This window comes from Balearica regulorum, chromosome 6 (assembly GCF_011004875.1).
Source record: "Balearica regulorum gibbericeps isolate bBalReg1 chromosome 6, bBalReg1.pri, whole genome shotgun sequence".
NCBI lineage: Eukaryota > Metazoa > Chordata > Aves > Gruiformes > Gruidae > Balearica > Balearica regulorum.
In genome coordinates this window covers 9553108-9569195 of record NC_046189.1, presented here as the reverse complement: position 1 = coordinate 9569195, position 16088 = coordinate 9553108, and the positions used below count along the sequence as shown (strand labels likewise).

General features: G+C 47.6%; 1 protein-coding gene across 1 annotated transcript; it reads right to left on the bottom strand.

Moving 5' to 3' along the window:
• Positions 1 to 5610: 5610 nt before the first annotated feature.
• On the bottom strand, positions 5611 to 15152 carry NABP1 (nucleic acid binding protein 1). The gene is made up of 6 exons (XM_075756207.1): positions 14831 to 15152; positions 14579 to 14717; positions 11401 to 11472; positions 9918 to 9990; positions 9580 to 9646; positions 5611 to 8027 (listed from the first exon to the last, which is right to left on the bottom strand). The coding sequence occupies exons 1-6, from the start codon at positions 14919 to 14921 to the stop codon at positions 7840 to 7842; spliced, it is 630 nt and encodes a 209-aa protein (XP_075612322.1). The 5' UTR covers positions 14922 to 15152; the 3' UTR covers positions 5611 to 7839.
• Positions 15153 to 16088: the final 936 nt, after the last annotated feature.

Genomic DNA, 16088 nt, shown 5'->3' with positions numbered 1-16088 from the left:
TTTTTGTTCGATGGTCACCAGACATCCAACAGAGCAACCATTATCAATGCACCTTTTTTCCAATGTGGCTTCCAGCCATTTGCATCTACTAGAAGACAGATTTTTGTAATTCACTCCTTCAGCTACAACGCCGATGAAGTTGCGCAGGTGGCTTCCGCAAATCCACTTTGCTAAAAAAAAGCTATGGGATGCTTAGTGCAGCGATTTTCCCAAGTTGACACATCCTTCTTACTGGCACTTCTTACTTCGTGACACTGACTTACTGATGTTTTGGGTCCTGCTTCTTCCGGAAATTACCTCTGATTCCCTGCACTACTGGGGAAAATAAGCTCAGCAAGACCACTTAGACTCACTGTCCCTAGCAATGGGCCCTGCTAACAGTAAAGCACAGCCAAAATGAAACTAGAGTGCATGTACCGGCAAAAAGCTTTCAAGAGTGGCTTTTGCACAGGGCTTTCTTGCTTCAAGGTCATCCCAAACCACATCGCAGACAGCTCTGATAAGCAACAGCACAAGAACAGCTCACCAGAGCCTTACAAACATTAAGAGAATAGATCAAGTTCTCTTTCCCTCCTTACCTAGGGCTTTTTAAAACTAAATTAGATCTTTCCTTTTTTTTTTTTAAAGAAGATTGTGTTGATTTTGTCGGTCCTATTACACAGCCACATGCTGCTGCTGCTGCACATAGAAATGTCTATCTGCATCAGGCCTCGACTCACTATTTCTAAAAATAAAATAAGTCATATTAATTTGTTCTTCCAGCACCTGGTGTTTAAAGTTATTTCTTGGCAACTTCTGTCCTTGGCATTTAAATATTTTTTCATATTCAGCTGAAGTCTGACAGCACTATTGGTTATCCTTCTCTGCCTCGCTAATAATTTGGTTGATGGCATGCAGGTGGGTTTCTCATAATTAAAAAACCCATTTACAAAGTTTGCATTAGGTGATCTGAAAAAATAGAGCACTCCATTCAAAGGTTAAATATAAGTAGGCTGCAGAGCTCCATGAAAATATTGCATAATTTAGAGATAAAAATAGTTTTGCTTTATTCAAGCTAGACAGGATAGGTAGATTTTTACCCCAATCAGCCTAAACCTCATCTCTCCAAGTTACATGCTCAAGTTGATTACAGAAAATTAAATTTAGTATCAATCAACCTAGGAAGGAGGAAATTACAAAAATTAAGCTAATGCATAAATCATAGAAAATAATGGTGGAAACGGCTACAGGAGATCATTTAATGCATCTTCATGCTTGTTCCACACCAGAATGAACTCCCCACTCCCTGTCCTCCTGACAGGTATTTGTCCAACCACGTTAAAAATTTATCCAGAACACAGGTCCCAGAAGGTGCCAGCAGCCACCGGCCAGAGCCCTCCAGGGCCCCGCCAGCCCTTCTGCTGCAGACCTTGCCCCAGCATCCTCCAGCTCTCCTGATTTGGGGTGTCCCCCCACACCTGCCCTGGTGGGAATGCACAGCAGGACCTGACCCGAGCAGAAGTGCCAGCTCTAACAGGTCAGTTGCTAACGGCTGCACTTCCCACCTGCCAGGATGTGTGTTTTTTCCTTTTCTTCAGAAAAAATAATTTTAAAAAAGGCAAGCTTCACTGACGGGTCCTGCACAAGCAATTTCTACGCTGCAGGACCACTCTGCCAGGCAGGCAGCTGGTGTTGCCGTGTCCAGAGCCGGAGTTTCCCCCCGGATGCTCACAGGTACTGGTAACTGGTGCTGGGGTGGAAGGGACATGTTTGCCTTACCTGCTAGGGGCCATACACGTACCCGTGGACCCAGCACCGCGAGAGCCGGAGCTGTGCAGCCGAAGCACAAAGCACTCCTGGAAGCAGCAGGGGCGGGCAGCAGGCAGGAGGGGAGCCGGCAGCAGCAGCCGCCTCTCCCGGTTGCACCCACGAGCTCTCCACGACTGGCGGACTGCTTGCAATTCTGGGCACAGAACTGCAGCACTTGGCACTTCTGGAAAAGGAGCAAACCCAAATACATAACTACAAAGAATTCAAGCTTAGGAACATATATTCTTAAACATCTCGATTTAAAAAAAAAATCTACACATTGGCCGTGGCTTTCAGCCTTTCCACAGCACTCAGCATCTTCATAAATTATGAATTTAGCATCTGATAGATCTGCCCTACCACCTTATCCTGGTTTTACAGATAAGAACTTACTGCCTGCCCAGGACCTGATCCAAACCATGCTTGAAGTCAGTGGGATGTCCCAGCCATCCCCACGGGGCATACGGCAGAGCTGGGCAAGCGTGGTTCCGGATTTCCCAAATAGTTGTCTTTGCAAATGACAATGCAAATGAAATGTCTTTGCAAGACCATTTCACTCTCTGGCCATGAGCCTGCAGAAAGCTTGGTAGAGGGCTCTGCTGACACACTACAACATACAACTACGCTCCTGTGGAGTCTCAGTTAATGACTTAGCCAATTTTACCTTTTATATGTCAATTTATCTAGCACGTAGCAGCTAGTCAGCCCTGCAGCAATTGCACTACTTTGGGTTCTGCACTCCACAGAGCAGACACCATCCCATTTAAACTCATATAGCTCTGAAGGTACACTTACAGCACAAGAATTTTCTTTTCTAAGCTAAATCCTGATGGTTTACTCCTTCCCTTGCTCCCTAAGAAATGTACAAATCCAGACAGTCTTTATCAGCTGGGTGGGTGGGTGGGCAGTTTTAGATGAAGCTCTTATAATTGCATTGCTTTCTTCCTGAGAAAAACATCAGCAATTTAGAGAAATTAAAAAGCTAAATGAAGTCCTTAAGTGTTCCCTTTAGTCACTTCCAAACTTTTTTTCTAATCCCTTTGAACTCCGTCCTTTGTAGTTTAGTCAACAGCTTGTTTAGGATTAATTTTTTCCATCCCAATTACAAGACGCGGTGTATGTTTATACATGTTATATACAGACACAAATGTCCATCACAGAATAGATTAAAAAAGCCTAATCCTTATAAAGAGCCATAACAATTTCAAATTCTATGGAATCAAGAATAAAGGAATTAGTAGCCTGATTAAGGCCAAAGTCAGAAAGTGCATTTCTGAATGAATTCCTGAAGGGCTTTGCTGAAAACTCCAGTCCCAGTTCGGAGCCCCTGGTTTGGTACATGTCTTCCAGTGGGAACACAACAGCTTTCTTCTGGTTTGATTTCGTCGAAGCCTTGTCCCCACGAGTGGTTCCCCCCTTCAGCCAGCTCGTATCTCCCTAATTATGCAGAAGCCAAAAAAAGCACACCAGCAAAGAGGCTGTTACATCAACCGGGCACGCAGCGCCGTAAGGTCTGGGTGTTTCCCTGGCCCGAAGCAACCATCTCCCCCGCACAAACCAGAGCAGGCCCTGGGCACGTGGAGCGTTACCAGCAGCGGCTGAAGTACCCCCCCCAGCCACCGAGGCAGGCAGGCAGAGCCCCTCTGAGCTCCCCAAACCCAGCACCTGGGGCTGCTGCTCTGGTGGGGGCCACAAGCCCCTGCGAAGGGCCAAGCAAACGCAGCAGCCCGGAGCTGGGGCCATGCGGGGACCAGCACCCTCAGCACCCACACACAGCCCCCGTCAGCCTCCGACCACACCGCCGAGCCCCTCGCTCCACCTGCGGCACAGAGGGGACGGGGCTGCTGGATAACCCGCCCTCGGGTGATGCTCCAGGCCACCCCAAGCAGGTAACCCAGCCCAGGCTGGGCAGGGCTCCCCCGGGATCCCCGCGCTCCCCAGCACCATCGCACGACAGGGGCAGCGTCTGGCTCAGGCACAGCAATCGTTAGCTCCGCCGCAATCGGTGACAGAGCTTCATCAGAGCCAGAGAGGGAGCTACGGCCCTGCAGCCTCCTCAGTAACCTGCACCAGACTAAGGGGAAACTCCCCAAATCAACCAACTCTAGCTCAAGAGCTGGCTGCCTGCAAGAGCTACAGGGAGAAAGCAGTGCACCTCCCTGCCCCCCCCCTCCCCAAATGCACTGCCAGAGACCGCACGAGGCAGTGCAAAGAACCGCTTGGCTCGAGGGCTCAGTACAGTACGTCTGAAAGGGCACATCTACGGACATTTCAGAGAAGCAGGGGAACAATCTGGTGGCTGAGAACACACGGGCCACGAAGCAGCCCAGGAAATGTCCCCAGAAACACTCAAGCCACCATGAGTTTTACTGATTCCTAGTCCTAACAAAGCACTTGGGGAGCTGCTGATGAAAACTGCCTTATAGAACAGGAAAGGATCCTTCATTTTGGGGGTATAGACATGAGTTGCAGAGGATGACCATAGCACAGCCAGGTCTTTAGCAAAACACAAGCATTAACACCTATGAAAAATTTAAGGCCCCAACAGGCTGCAGGGAATGGCATTTTTCTACCGAAGGCTTCCCTGGGTCCAGAGAAATGCACACAAAACCAGAACATGGCTGATATCCCTGCAGCGCTGCTAAGAGGGTCATCCGTACAGACAGCACTGGCAGAGGGACTGACACGTCACACAGCCCGCTGCAGCTTCGCACAAGCAGCGCCAGCTGCAGATAGCCTTACTAGAACTCGTCAGATGCTGAGGAACAGCATTACTGGAGCACACAGGACTGCAACTTGCCCGTTTCAAGTTAAGGTCAAAGCTAATTAAATGAGTTGTGAAAGCAGTGATTATATATCACATGCCTCGATCCAGCATCTCTATTTGCTCTTACAGCACTACCCCATTTTCACCACGGACATGGAGTGCACGACTCCACCACGCACCCCAGGTTAGGACAGTGCTTCACGGTACAGGGCTGCTTTTCCACTTTTGGGATCAAGGTGAAAGACTCATGCTGAGGACAGACAGAGGGAACACATGGAAGGCCACAGCAGACATACAGCAAAACCGCATGTCACTCTGCTGCAGCCTGCCGTCAGTCCCTGTGCTAGGGCAGGGGAGAGGAGCGGGGTGGCGGGGGGTGATGAGAGCTGTGTGTCTGGTGACTCAGTGTGTTGGGATTACTCAACTGCACGTCAGCACCGTGCAGCTGCATCCGGAGATGTGAACACATTCCAGAGGTTTTTTCCCTTTGGTAGTCTATTATCTAGAATGAGAGTACCCTAGCAAGCAGCCTCGCCTTTAAATCTTGGGAAGACATCTGTAAAGAGACTCCCTAATGACCTAACCACTGGGCACCCTGAACTGCCTTACAGTGACAGAGGAACTCATGACAACTGCTTGTTTACACAGAGAAACGCAGCTCTGTCTCGCTGTGCACCGAGGTGGTATGATCCAAACAGATGTAAGGCAGGCTCCCAGATTCCGCTGCAAGCCGAGAACTCACTATCTTGACACTGATACCTCTGAGGGAAACAAGTTTCTTGTCTTAGGTTCACTGGAAGATCAGAAGACCTTGAAAAGTTACTATGATTATATTTAAGTCCATGTGACTTTTCAGGGCACAGATTTCCCCTGCAAAGAAGTAAAAATTTATTAATAAAGTGAAATAGTTTCACATAAGAAACAGGGAGGCAGGAATGCTACTAACCTTGAAAACATGAAGACCAGCCTCTTGCTTTTTTCCTCTCAACTGCAAATCAATCATCCACTCGACAGCAAACTTTTGTTCTTAAGCCACTTAGCAGTAATCAGCTCACTTTTTATTTGCAATGTGTGAACAAGTAGTCTGTTTATTAGCTTAAGAAAAGCTCAAACGCATAGAGCTACAAACATCAGGCACCTCAGCACACACTAACACAGCATTCCTCCCATTTCTACCTTCTCGAGGCTGTACATAAGATCGCCAGGATTTGAGATCCATGGTGGAGATACCCCACAAGCATGAAGTGCCCACCATCCCACCACTTACAGGTTCACTCGCTACCTTTACAGTTACTACTATAAACCATGCCTCTCACCATACTTACATCTCATTTACCTCTGGAACACATCATACATACTTCACATGTTTAGAAGTCCTCTTGGCTTCCTTCTCCCAAGCATATCAAATGTCTTAATGCAACACTGCATAAGAGGCTGTCCATGCATCTACACTATACATGACTTACTTAAATAAGTAAGCAATTTGAAGTCCCTGAGTTACACACCACCTCCTTACGCCATTTCCCCAGAAGCCACTGCGTGCTTTTTGCTCTACCAATTAGCACTGCTCTTCCGTAACAGCAGCCACGGGTGATCTCAGGAGGTGTGCCACCCTCTTGTGTCCAAAACAAGTTTCAGTAGTCCCACCTGGAAGCAGGTGGCAGGATAGCACTAGACCAGACCAGAGGCCAACAGCCCTCAGGCGGATGGGCACACAGGTGTCTCTAAACCTCCCTTCAGAAGTTTGTTCTTGCTGCTGCTTGCATTTAAAAGAAAGTTCAGTATTTCAGACTAAGCAAGGAACCTTTGCCAATTAGAAGCAATTTTCAACAAATCATCATGATAGAGTACCAAAAGCAGAAGTATCAAATGTAAATAATCTGTAAACACTACTGACATAGGAGTAGATTCAATTAACACGAACAACCAGAGAGACAACTTGCAATTCAGCAACAGCCTTTTGTCATCAAGTCTTTATGGCTTGACAGAAAGAATGTTAGATTTGTTTCTGAACTTGTTAGTGCAATTTTTTTTTTATTTGAGAGGTCAGCTATAAGAAGAGTTAAACAGATGAATCCAGTATGACACCTCAGCTTCCAAGTTGTTTTTGAACCTGATCTGAAATTTGGCACTGGACTCTTACCTAGAGTCAAGGCATTTGTGATCTCAGAAATAAAACCACAGCTATTTTCCCGCAGGAGATGGTGGTAGTGGGGTTAAGTTCCATAAGGGATAATTCGTATTTCATATAAAACAAAAGGAGGAAAGCTTAGCAGCTTAACAGCATCAGAAGTGCAGCTGTATGCTTGGCCAGTACCTCTGCAACCCACACGTACAGCTTCATCTAATACATAATTAATTTGGAAAAGTGAATGAGGGAAGGAGAAGTAGGCAGCCTCATTGAAGAGATAGGTAATGCAGCATTTCAACAGTTCTTTCCTGGACACTCAGGCTCCTGCAAAGTAACCTTGGGCATTTACACCAGGAGTGGCTACAAACAGCATATTCTCCAACGCTGTCTGAATTTAGGTTCTCCTCTCCTGCCATTTCATGCAAAGCAACAACGAATATCCACACTTCTATCCAAAGCAAAAATGAGCGTCACTTTCCTTGACAGTGATAATGGTGTTTATAGATAATTTTTCTTTTAAATAGCGTACACTTGTTTTGGAATCAGAAGTCAAGCTTCAAGACACTCACTGTGTCTTCAACTTTCATCTGAGTTATCCATTCTTTGATTTAGGAGACACCACTAGGTGCTGGCATCACCATTTCCTTATGCTTACTGCTTTTACAAGCTATATTCATTCCCAGGACACCTAGCTCACTAGGGCATCTTTGCTCTTCCCCCTCATTTCTCTTCCAATAGAGAATGGGAAGAACTCCCATTAATCCTAACAGAAGTCAACATATCCGTGCACAGGACATAATAGACCTTTTAAGGCTATATGGCTGACCAACAGAAACAGGAAAATACATACATGTAACTGAAATTTTCTTCCATTTAGCAAAGGGTACCAAGATTTAATTGAGACTCTTCAACCCATTACCCTTACTTTCTTACATCCACCTTCTCCCCTTACCCCATTAATTTATGGGGAAGACTCACCGTGCTTCCCTAAGCAAAACAAGGAATAGATCACATCAAGTTTGCTCCATAGACGAAAAGGTAAAAAACAACAATAAAAGACAAACTGGTTCACAGTTAACTATAAATAAAAGTGCAATAAGTGTTCAAGTAGAGTGTAGAGTTTAAGCAAGCTGTACAACCACATTTGGCATAGTCATCTTTTAAAGGCTCTGCGTGGGTCCCTCCCGTTACTGACAGGAGGAGGAAGAGGCTGAATGCTATTAGCTGGTGATGGATTTACAGGTCCTCGTCCATTGCCTCTCCCACTACCTGCATAAGCATGGCCGTGATTATATGTAAATGGAAATCCACTTGATTCAGGTCCAGTTTGTAAACCATTTCCTAAAAAGACAGAAAAAAGGTTATCACACATTCCACTCACTGAAATCACTGCTCCCTTACACAAGTTTAGCTACAGGGAACACAAGGAGTTTGCAGCAACCAGCAAACCCTCAGCACCAGAAGGAAGAGGTAAAGCCCCTCTGGCCCTTCAAGACCCCAAACCACAGCTTACCTTCCCACTGCCCGCCCCCTGCCCCAACTACCTCCCCTCCACCCCTACTCCCCACTCTCAACTGAAGCAAGGAGAGTTGCATGCTGATTCTTTGCACAGGAAGGAGACTGGAGTCTCACGAAACTAGACTGGTGCTTTCACGAACATGCACTGTGTTGTAGGTCACACACCAAGACATTCCAGAGATACAGCAGGGCAGCAGAAGTCAAGAACAAACAAAAGAAAAGCAGGCTACACAAAGCCCCTTGCGTCATTCCCCTCTACCAAGCACACAGAAACAGAAAGCTGCCTTGTGAAACCCAGCCACAGAAGCAACTCGGCTAGCATCAAGTTCTCATGAACTTGAGCCTCCTAAGCGTCACTGCTCATGTTTTGCTGGTAGGAAGAGGGACAGAGCTGCAAAGGCAGAATGATGACAGGAAGCATGGGGAGAGAAGGAAGAGACAAAAGGAAATCATTGCATTTAAAGACTGCACAAGAAGCAGGAAGAGAACAAAGTTTCAGAAGGCACACACCAGCTCAGCAAAAACAAAGCTGTCCACCACCCAAAGCAGGGACACCAAGGAGGTGCCTACACACTAACTGGATGAAAGCTACTTGCCCCACCCTGGCACTGAGGAAAGACTGGCCTGAAAGCATTGCCCTTCTTTGCTCAGAAGTATTTCTTTTCAAAGGAACAGAAAGGGCTCGTAAGATAAGTAAAATAAGATAAATTAAAATCATGTTGCTAAAGAGGAAGCAGGCAGTCACTGAACTGAAGCAACACAGAGCTTTTTAACAGCAGGTTATGGATCAGTTTGCTGTCATCCACCAGCAGAGCTCAGCTACACGACACCAGGTACTTAGTCAGGGCATCATTAGGCAGGCTAAAACTAAGGTTCCCTCTCAGCTTACACCCACTCAAGTCTTTGAAGCATTTTCTTATTTAAGCTGCAATGTTTAAATACATCATGAAATGATCCAGCCAGGTCAAATATTGGAATTCTGATTACTACTCCTTCTGTTTTGGGGAGCCCACTTGGCAGGAAAGCCAAGGTGACTGGCAAGATTAAAGTAATTTTTAAAGCCAAGGTCTTGGTCCATTTAAAAAAACCCCAGAATTTCAAGTGCTGCAAAAACTCTTTGAAAGCATCAAACAACTTAGGATTAGTCAAGTCCCTTTACATGGTACAGGCACCTTCAATATTCTGACCTCTTCCTCCTCTAGGGAACAAACCCTGAAACCATTATTCAGGAAATGTTCATGCTTATGTGCTTGCAGGTTCAGGCCCCATGGTATACTTTTGCCCCAGAGTGGAGAACCCTTAGCAGGACAAATTTCTTTTTTATTCCCAATAAGTGTTTCTCATCCTTTCACTTTCACAAAATGAAAAAACTTACCCAGTGGCCCAAAAGTACAAGAACCCATATTACTTGATGCAGAACTATTATTCTGTTCACCCTGTGCCTTCAGAGAAATGTAAAAAAAAAAAGAAAGAAAAATACATGAATCAGAGAGAAATTTCACATTTTTACAGAAAGGGGCTGATTTTTTTTCCTATATTCTTATAGTGGCTCCACATGGAATTTATCTGCTACTCTAATTATTGGCTCATTTTTATCTATGTATCACTTCAAGTCCATTTTTTCCAGAAGAGTCACATCTGATCACAGCCTAGCATGAAGCATTCAGAACAAAGAGCACTTTATGCCAGAAGCCTCAGACAAGTTTAACATACCAGTTTGTTCTGCCCGATATGTTCCGAGTTGGGCTCACTGAAGTTTGGCACTTCTGAGTATACCATGCAGAACCTGGGGAGAAATTAGGATTATGAGGAAGTCCTAAAGCCATTTTTTAACAGAGTTCTCAATGTCACAACTCAAAGAGCGTATGTTCTTGACATATCCCACCACCCAGAAGTAACTAATCCAGACCCCACTGTTCAGAAAGTACCCATAGGTATTAAAAGGCTCTTTGATTTCTTTATAAGCTTGTGGTGAAGCTGTCACATCTCCCTGGTGAGGGTGTTTCAGTCAAGCAGAGGCAAGTACACATTTACTCTAGGAGGTAAAATGGCCTAAAGAAAACAAAAGGTGATGAAAGGGCTCCCTTTGCCTCTCTTCCAGCTGCACAATCTTGTCCAGCACCCACTCACAAGGTCACCTGAGGCACAGAGTCACCCAGCCTGCTCCCAGACTCTGACTGCATTAGATCTCTAGGGAAAAAAACTTCCCCACACTCCCATGCTATGGGGTGCCCCATTAACATAACAGCACAGAGGAGTCCAAAACAGGGAATGAAATTCAAAGCATTCCTTTCCACTCAAGGGGACTACAGAAGAACAGGCCCACCAACTCGCCACGTGGAAATTAAGGCAGAGGGCAACAAAGGTCTGGCTCATTACACAGCTTGGACTAGGTAAGCAGAAGCGGAGCTCCCATCTCCTGCTGGGAGTCACAAGCCAAATGAGAACACACCTCACTCCAGCCTGCTGGAGAGCAAGCCTACTGGATGACACTTCTGAGGGGATGGCATTACACCAAAGAAAATCTACATGTCATCCCTCACAAAATCCAGCTGGGCACTTCTGAACCACCCAGACGAGAGGTGGCCGCCCCACAGCCCCACTCCCCTGATGACTACAAGGCCTCCTGCTGCACTTTGTGCAACAGCACAAGTACTCTTCTGGTTAGAAAATGGTGTTATTTCTCCTGTTGCTTGACAAGTATGTTTGTTCTTAGTCAGGAGGAGTCACCGCCTCACTTTGTGGGCAGTTTAAAGAAGGTCTAATGAGGCTTGCTTCTGTTTAGATATGATTCACTGGAGTTACCTTTGTCTTCCTTCTTTGCACTGCCTGTCTCTCAAGCAGGATATGCACAAAATAAAGTGGTTATTCAAGCTGAGGCCTAGGTAAGCAATGTAGATTAAGTCCCTTGTCATTAATACAATTTCCCCCCTCTAGATAAAGCCCAGACCTGTGCCATGACGGAGGCCAATTTTCCTCAATATACCTAGAATCCAGAGGGGGTCAAAGCTCATTACCACAACAGCACACAGAAACTCACACCACAGCTGCCTGTACTGTACCTATCCATGACCAGCCAGCACCCTTTTGCTGCCCTAGAGCTTCCATTTACCAAGAGCCACCACGTCCCATACTTACCATAATGCTCTGCTGAGAAAAGGACATAACACCGCAAGTATAAACACGCAATACTTACTCTCCAATTTTATGCAGCTCGCCTCCTCGTCCCGTGTAAAGCGTCAGGCATCCTTTCCACAGAGATGCATACCTGGCCAAAGAAAGGAGAAGCAAAGCAGGCTCTTAGCGAATGAGAAATACTACTGTCAAAAAAAGGAAGTAGAAGCACGCTATCTTCCAAGAGTTATCAAGTATTACATATCAGCATGAATGGACTAAAACAATTCCCAGGGACCCCAACTTCACTGCACTAAGAGTTCATAGATCCCCATGTTTTACTTCAAGCAAAAGGTACTGGAAGCTCAGTTGACTCCTTTGGCAACTCCAGGAAAGTGGCCAATTATTCTGGGATTGGGTGCTTTTTGCTTGGCTGGAAAGGCAAGGCATTTTGCCAAAAGCCGTATCTGTGTTACCATTCAGTGACAACTCTCAGTTCTGCTTTCAGGAGGAGCCAGGAAGAATTGCCATTCCTCACTGGAGAACACAGATACTGCTACTGACTGTGTATAATAGGAAGTGCTTACTTTTTTAGTATGGGTCCCTAACAGATTTTTTTTAAACGCGTAAGTTTGACCATCGTATTCCAAGTGACATATAGAAATGCAATGAAGTCATTTTTGATTGCGGAAACATTCACTTACAAGACAGCATGAGTGCACTCCAGTCTTTGTAGTGGCACTTGACTTCAAGCACTGGAATTTGAGTTATGCAAAACCTTCTGTATAATTGTTCCTTTCAGTGAGGGGCATCATGTATGTGAAGAAAACAATGAAAATACAGACCAGAAACCCAGGTGCAGTGTGAGGGTGTTAACAGGAATATGGGTGTCTTCTAGCAAAGGAATAGGGAGCCCCAGCAATTGCATTCTCACAGATAACCTGGACAAGTCACCACTTCCTTATGCTCTGGGTCTCTCTCTGGAACATAGATAACAAACCTTCCTCTTGCCCTTTGCCTTATCTGCCGAGACTGGGAGCCATCCAGCTGCACACAGGGCCTCGAACAGAGGCACCAGGGAGGAGTCAGGTCAGCAGAACAGGACCATAATGCCAAACAACAATAACCACCTCTGTACTTCAGCACGACCAGTAAAGCATAGTACCTACAGCTATGGTGCCAACCTCAAGAGTTTTCCATCCAGAGGCAGGATTAATGCTCTTCACTTCCTAATGCTGCCACTTCAAAGATTCCCCTCTATGCCCAACCTTTAATAACCAGCCAGTTGGACAGTCTTATGGCAGAGCACAAAGGAAAAGAGCTACCAAATAATAAATGTAAGTGAAACATACATTTACTGGGACAAGACTCAGCAAACCATGGGACTGATAACCTCCAGCACAAAGTTACTCCACATATGCAAGCATTGTTTTTTGTCTCAGAAAGAGCTTGCTATAAAGCACTAACCTCCAGAATGAACTTCAAATTTAGAAATATTAACTGCAACAGCTTCCTGTAAACAAGTTAATCAGCCAATGACAAAAATCAGCAACAGTGTCTGCTTCTGCAGAGAAATGCATCTACAGCTTGAAGCTCAGCAGAAAAACACGTTTACATGTGGGGCCTGGCTAAGCTTTTCTGCTTGTAACCGCGAGCTTCCCACACTGAAAGTCAGATTAGCCTACTGAGCTGAAATATACCTGCCTTGCAATGGCAACATCACACACTCAAATTAATCCTATTTGGGTTAGGTATAAAATTGGGTTTGGAGACCCTCGTATGCCAGCATGACAGCATTTTTCTTAAGATGAGATCCAAACCAGAATGTATTTAGCTTTTTCCATTTCACACACTACACAGTCCTAAGTGAGCATACGATTCATGTAAATGAAGGCATGACTTATCCACCCACCAGGAATAGTGATGTCAGCTCATAGATTTAATTCATACAAGCCAAACTCACTTTTTGACATGAAGGGATGCAGTGACCCTCCCATTTGTTGCCCTGAAACACCAGAGCAGCTACAGTAAGCTCTAGTAACACAGTGCTGGACAGTACCGCTATTAATTTGTTTCAATGGGATCTACGCACAGGGCTTTGTGCTGGCCCAGAGCTCCAGTTTAGTTCCACCCGTGTCAGCCCTCCACGTGCTCTCCACGCAAGCAGGCTTCCCCAGAAGCACCTCTGCTGAGGAGTCAGCCTATTTCCTGTCAGAGGACATTTGCATAGGAGGAAGCAGCTGTAGTTTTGGTGGCAAAGTCATCCAATTTCAGTCCAAAACCAAGAATTACGTTCAAATGAACGACTTAAGAGCATTTCAGTTAGCAGCTCCACTGAGTAACCTTTTACCTACTTTTTCATAAAAACAAATTAAAAGGGCCTTACACACGCTGTAGTTCCACCGTCTCCTGGAGCGCTGCAGGCCAAAGGATCAGTGTAACGCATTTCTAAGTGTAACCTGTCACGAAGAACTCGAATGAAAGTGACTATCACTTTACTACTGACAATTTAAGTGACATGAAAAAGGATTTTCAAATTGAATGTAGTAGTCTCTCACAACAAACATATGTTTGTTGTTTGGGGTTTTTTTTCCAAATTAAACCATCTCTGAGATAAATTAATTGCACCTAACCAAACATGCTCTACAGTGCAGCCCTAGCATGATTTTTTACAGTGAAACTGAAAAGGTTCTCCTCCTCTGCCTGTCATTTCTGTTAAACCCACTGCAATGAAAAGTGACTTTTCTGCACGAGAGACATTAATCACTCCCTCCTTTCATTAAGGAGCGGACCACTAGAGTAAAGAATTAGCCGTAAAAATAAGAACATGCTTTTGATTTCCCTGCTTGATTTACAGACCAGGACGGACTGTTGCATCCCCCTCCCCCCCATCCTAAAATAAGTATTTTCCTAAGGAGCTTTTTTAAAGCCAAACCAAGTCTCTTAACCACCGCCTCCTCATTAAAAATACAAGCCCCTCCTAGCCCTTTACTAGGTCGGACGCTCTCGCTAGGCATGTTCGGGAGGGAAAAGGTGGGTTTAATTTGGCAAGTGGTCTCAGGGTGCTGCCTCGGAAACAGGGCGCCAGTGCAAGAGGGGGGCGAGCTGTGTCATCCGTGCCTCTGGAAGGCGGCCGAGCCTGCTCTGCTCGCAACCCCGCACCTTCGCCTCCGTGACAAAGGGCTCCCCCCGAGCCGGCGCTGCCCCGGAGCGGAGCGCTGGGCCGGGGAGCGGGGCGGCGGGCCCGGCCCCATACGCACCCTTTGGTCAGGCGGATGATGTCCCCCGGCTGGATGAGGCCGCCGATCTCGTCCCACACGGAGATGGTGATGCTGCCCGTCTTGTCCGCCACTTTGCAGGACCTCACCTCGTGCCCGTCCTTCGTCTTGGTGACTCGCCCTGCGGGGAGAAGCGCGGCTCAGGGGGGGCCGGGGGCACGGCCCCGACAGCCACCCCTCCGCGCGGGACACGCGTGGGCGGCCCGGGGGTGGGGCGTGCCGGGGGCCACTTACCGATCTCCAGCACAATAAAGACGACATTTAAGTTTTTCAATCCGGGTTTTATGTCTTTTATGAGGAAGTACGTATCGCTCGCCGCGCTCATGCTGCGGCCGGCGCGGGGGGCAGGGCTGGCGGGGCGAGCCGAGCCCGCATGCCGCGGGGAAGCGGCGGAGGCAGCGCAGGGCCGGGCAGGGGGGCACCGGCAGCCCTCACAGGGGACGGGGACAGGAGCACCGAGGGCTGCGCGGTGACTGTGCGGCACGCCCGACCCCCACCGCTCTCTCTCCCGACTGACACCACCGACAGAGCCCCGACCCACCCTCCCGCTCCCGCCGGCACTAAGGAGCACATGTGCGCTGCGCTCCTTTTTATACCAACCGGGCGGGCCCACCCCGGACGCCGGGCGGGGGGGAGAGGGCGGTACCGAATGGAACCGTCCGGGGCACGCGGAGCGCCGGGACTGGGCGACAGGCGGGCGCGAGCCGCTGCCGCGCGCTGATTGGTCCGCGCCGCGGCCATCTTCTCCTTCTCGGGGCGCTGCGGGACCAGACGGCGCTGCCGGCCAGGCGGGTGGGGCCGTGCCGGGGCTGTGCCGAGACGAGGCTTTCCCTGCCCTGCCGGGGCTGTCTCACCGAGTACCCGTGCTCGGATCACTCATATCTTCCCCCAGAAAAAGCCCTGCAGTTCCCCGATGCGCGGCCGGCAGAGCGGAGGGGAGTTAGGAAGTGATTCACCTCCTTTCCGGCGCCATTTTAAGGCCCGGTCGTAACACTGAGAGGGGTCTTGTCATAGAGATTTCCTGGCGGGTGATTCCCCGGTAGTTCCAGCCTCCTTCACTGAGAAAAATAATACATATTTAGGAGAAGTATGCGTCCATTGGGACGTCAGCTAGTGGAGGTGGTGGTGTTACTTGGGGAAGTCTGATTTTGCCCTCCACCAAGCAGAAATGGCTGATGGGGCTGAAGGGAGGAGCAGGAGGGCTGTGGTGCTGCGTGGCACCCTGTGGTTTTACAGAGCTGCACCACATCATAATGCTCCTGGAATCAAATGCTCAGTGGATGTAGGGAAAGTCTAGGTACCGCGCTCTGAACTTTGCCAAAAACATGAGCCTAAAGCCTGTTGAGCACTAAAAAGGCCATCAAAGCTCCCTGAACTCTGCCAGGAGCCACCTGCGGAGAAACTACTCTTTGAGCTTGGATGTAGGCTGGGTCAGACATTGTAGGGGGGACAGCTTCTCCAAGGGGAAAGCCACCAAAGTGGTGGACCCACG

Coding starts and splice junctions, on each gene's coding strand:
- NABP1 (XM_075756207.1), bottom strand. CDS start 14,921: ATGAGCGCGGCGAGCGATACGTACTTCCTCATAAAAGACATAAAACCC. Junction 14,718..14,830: donor CTTTATTGTGCTGGAGATCG/GTAAGTGGCCCC, acceptor TTCTCCCCGCAG/GGCGAGTCACCAAGACGAAG. Junction 8,028..9,579: donor TTGTACTTTTGGGCCACTGG/GTAAGTTTTTTC, acceptor CTGTCTTTTTAG/GAAATGGTTTACAAACTGGA.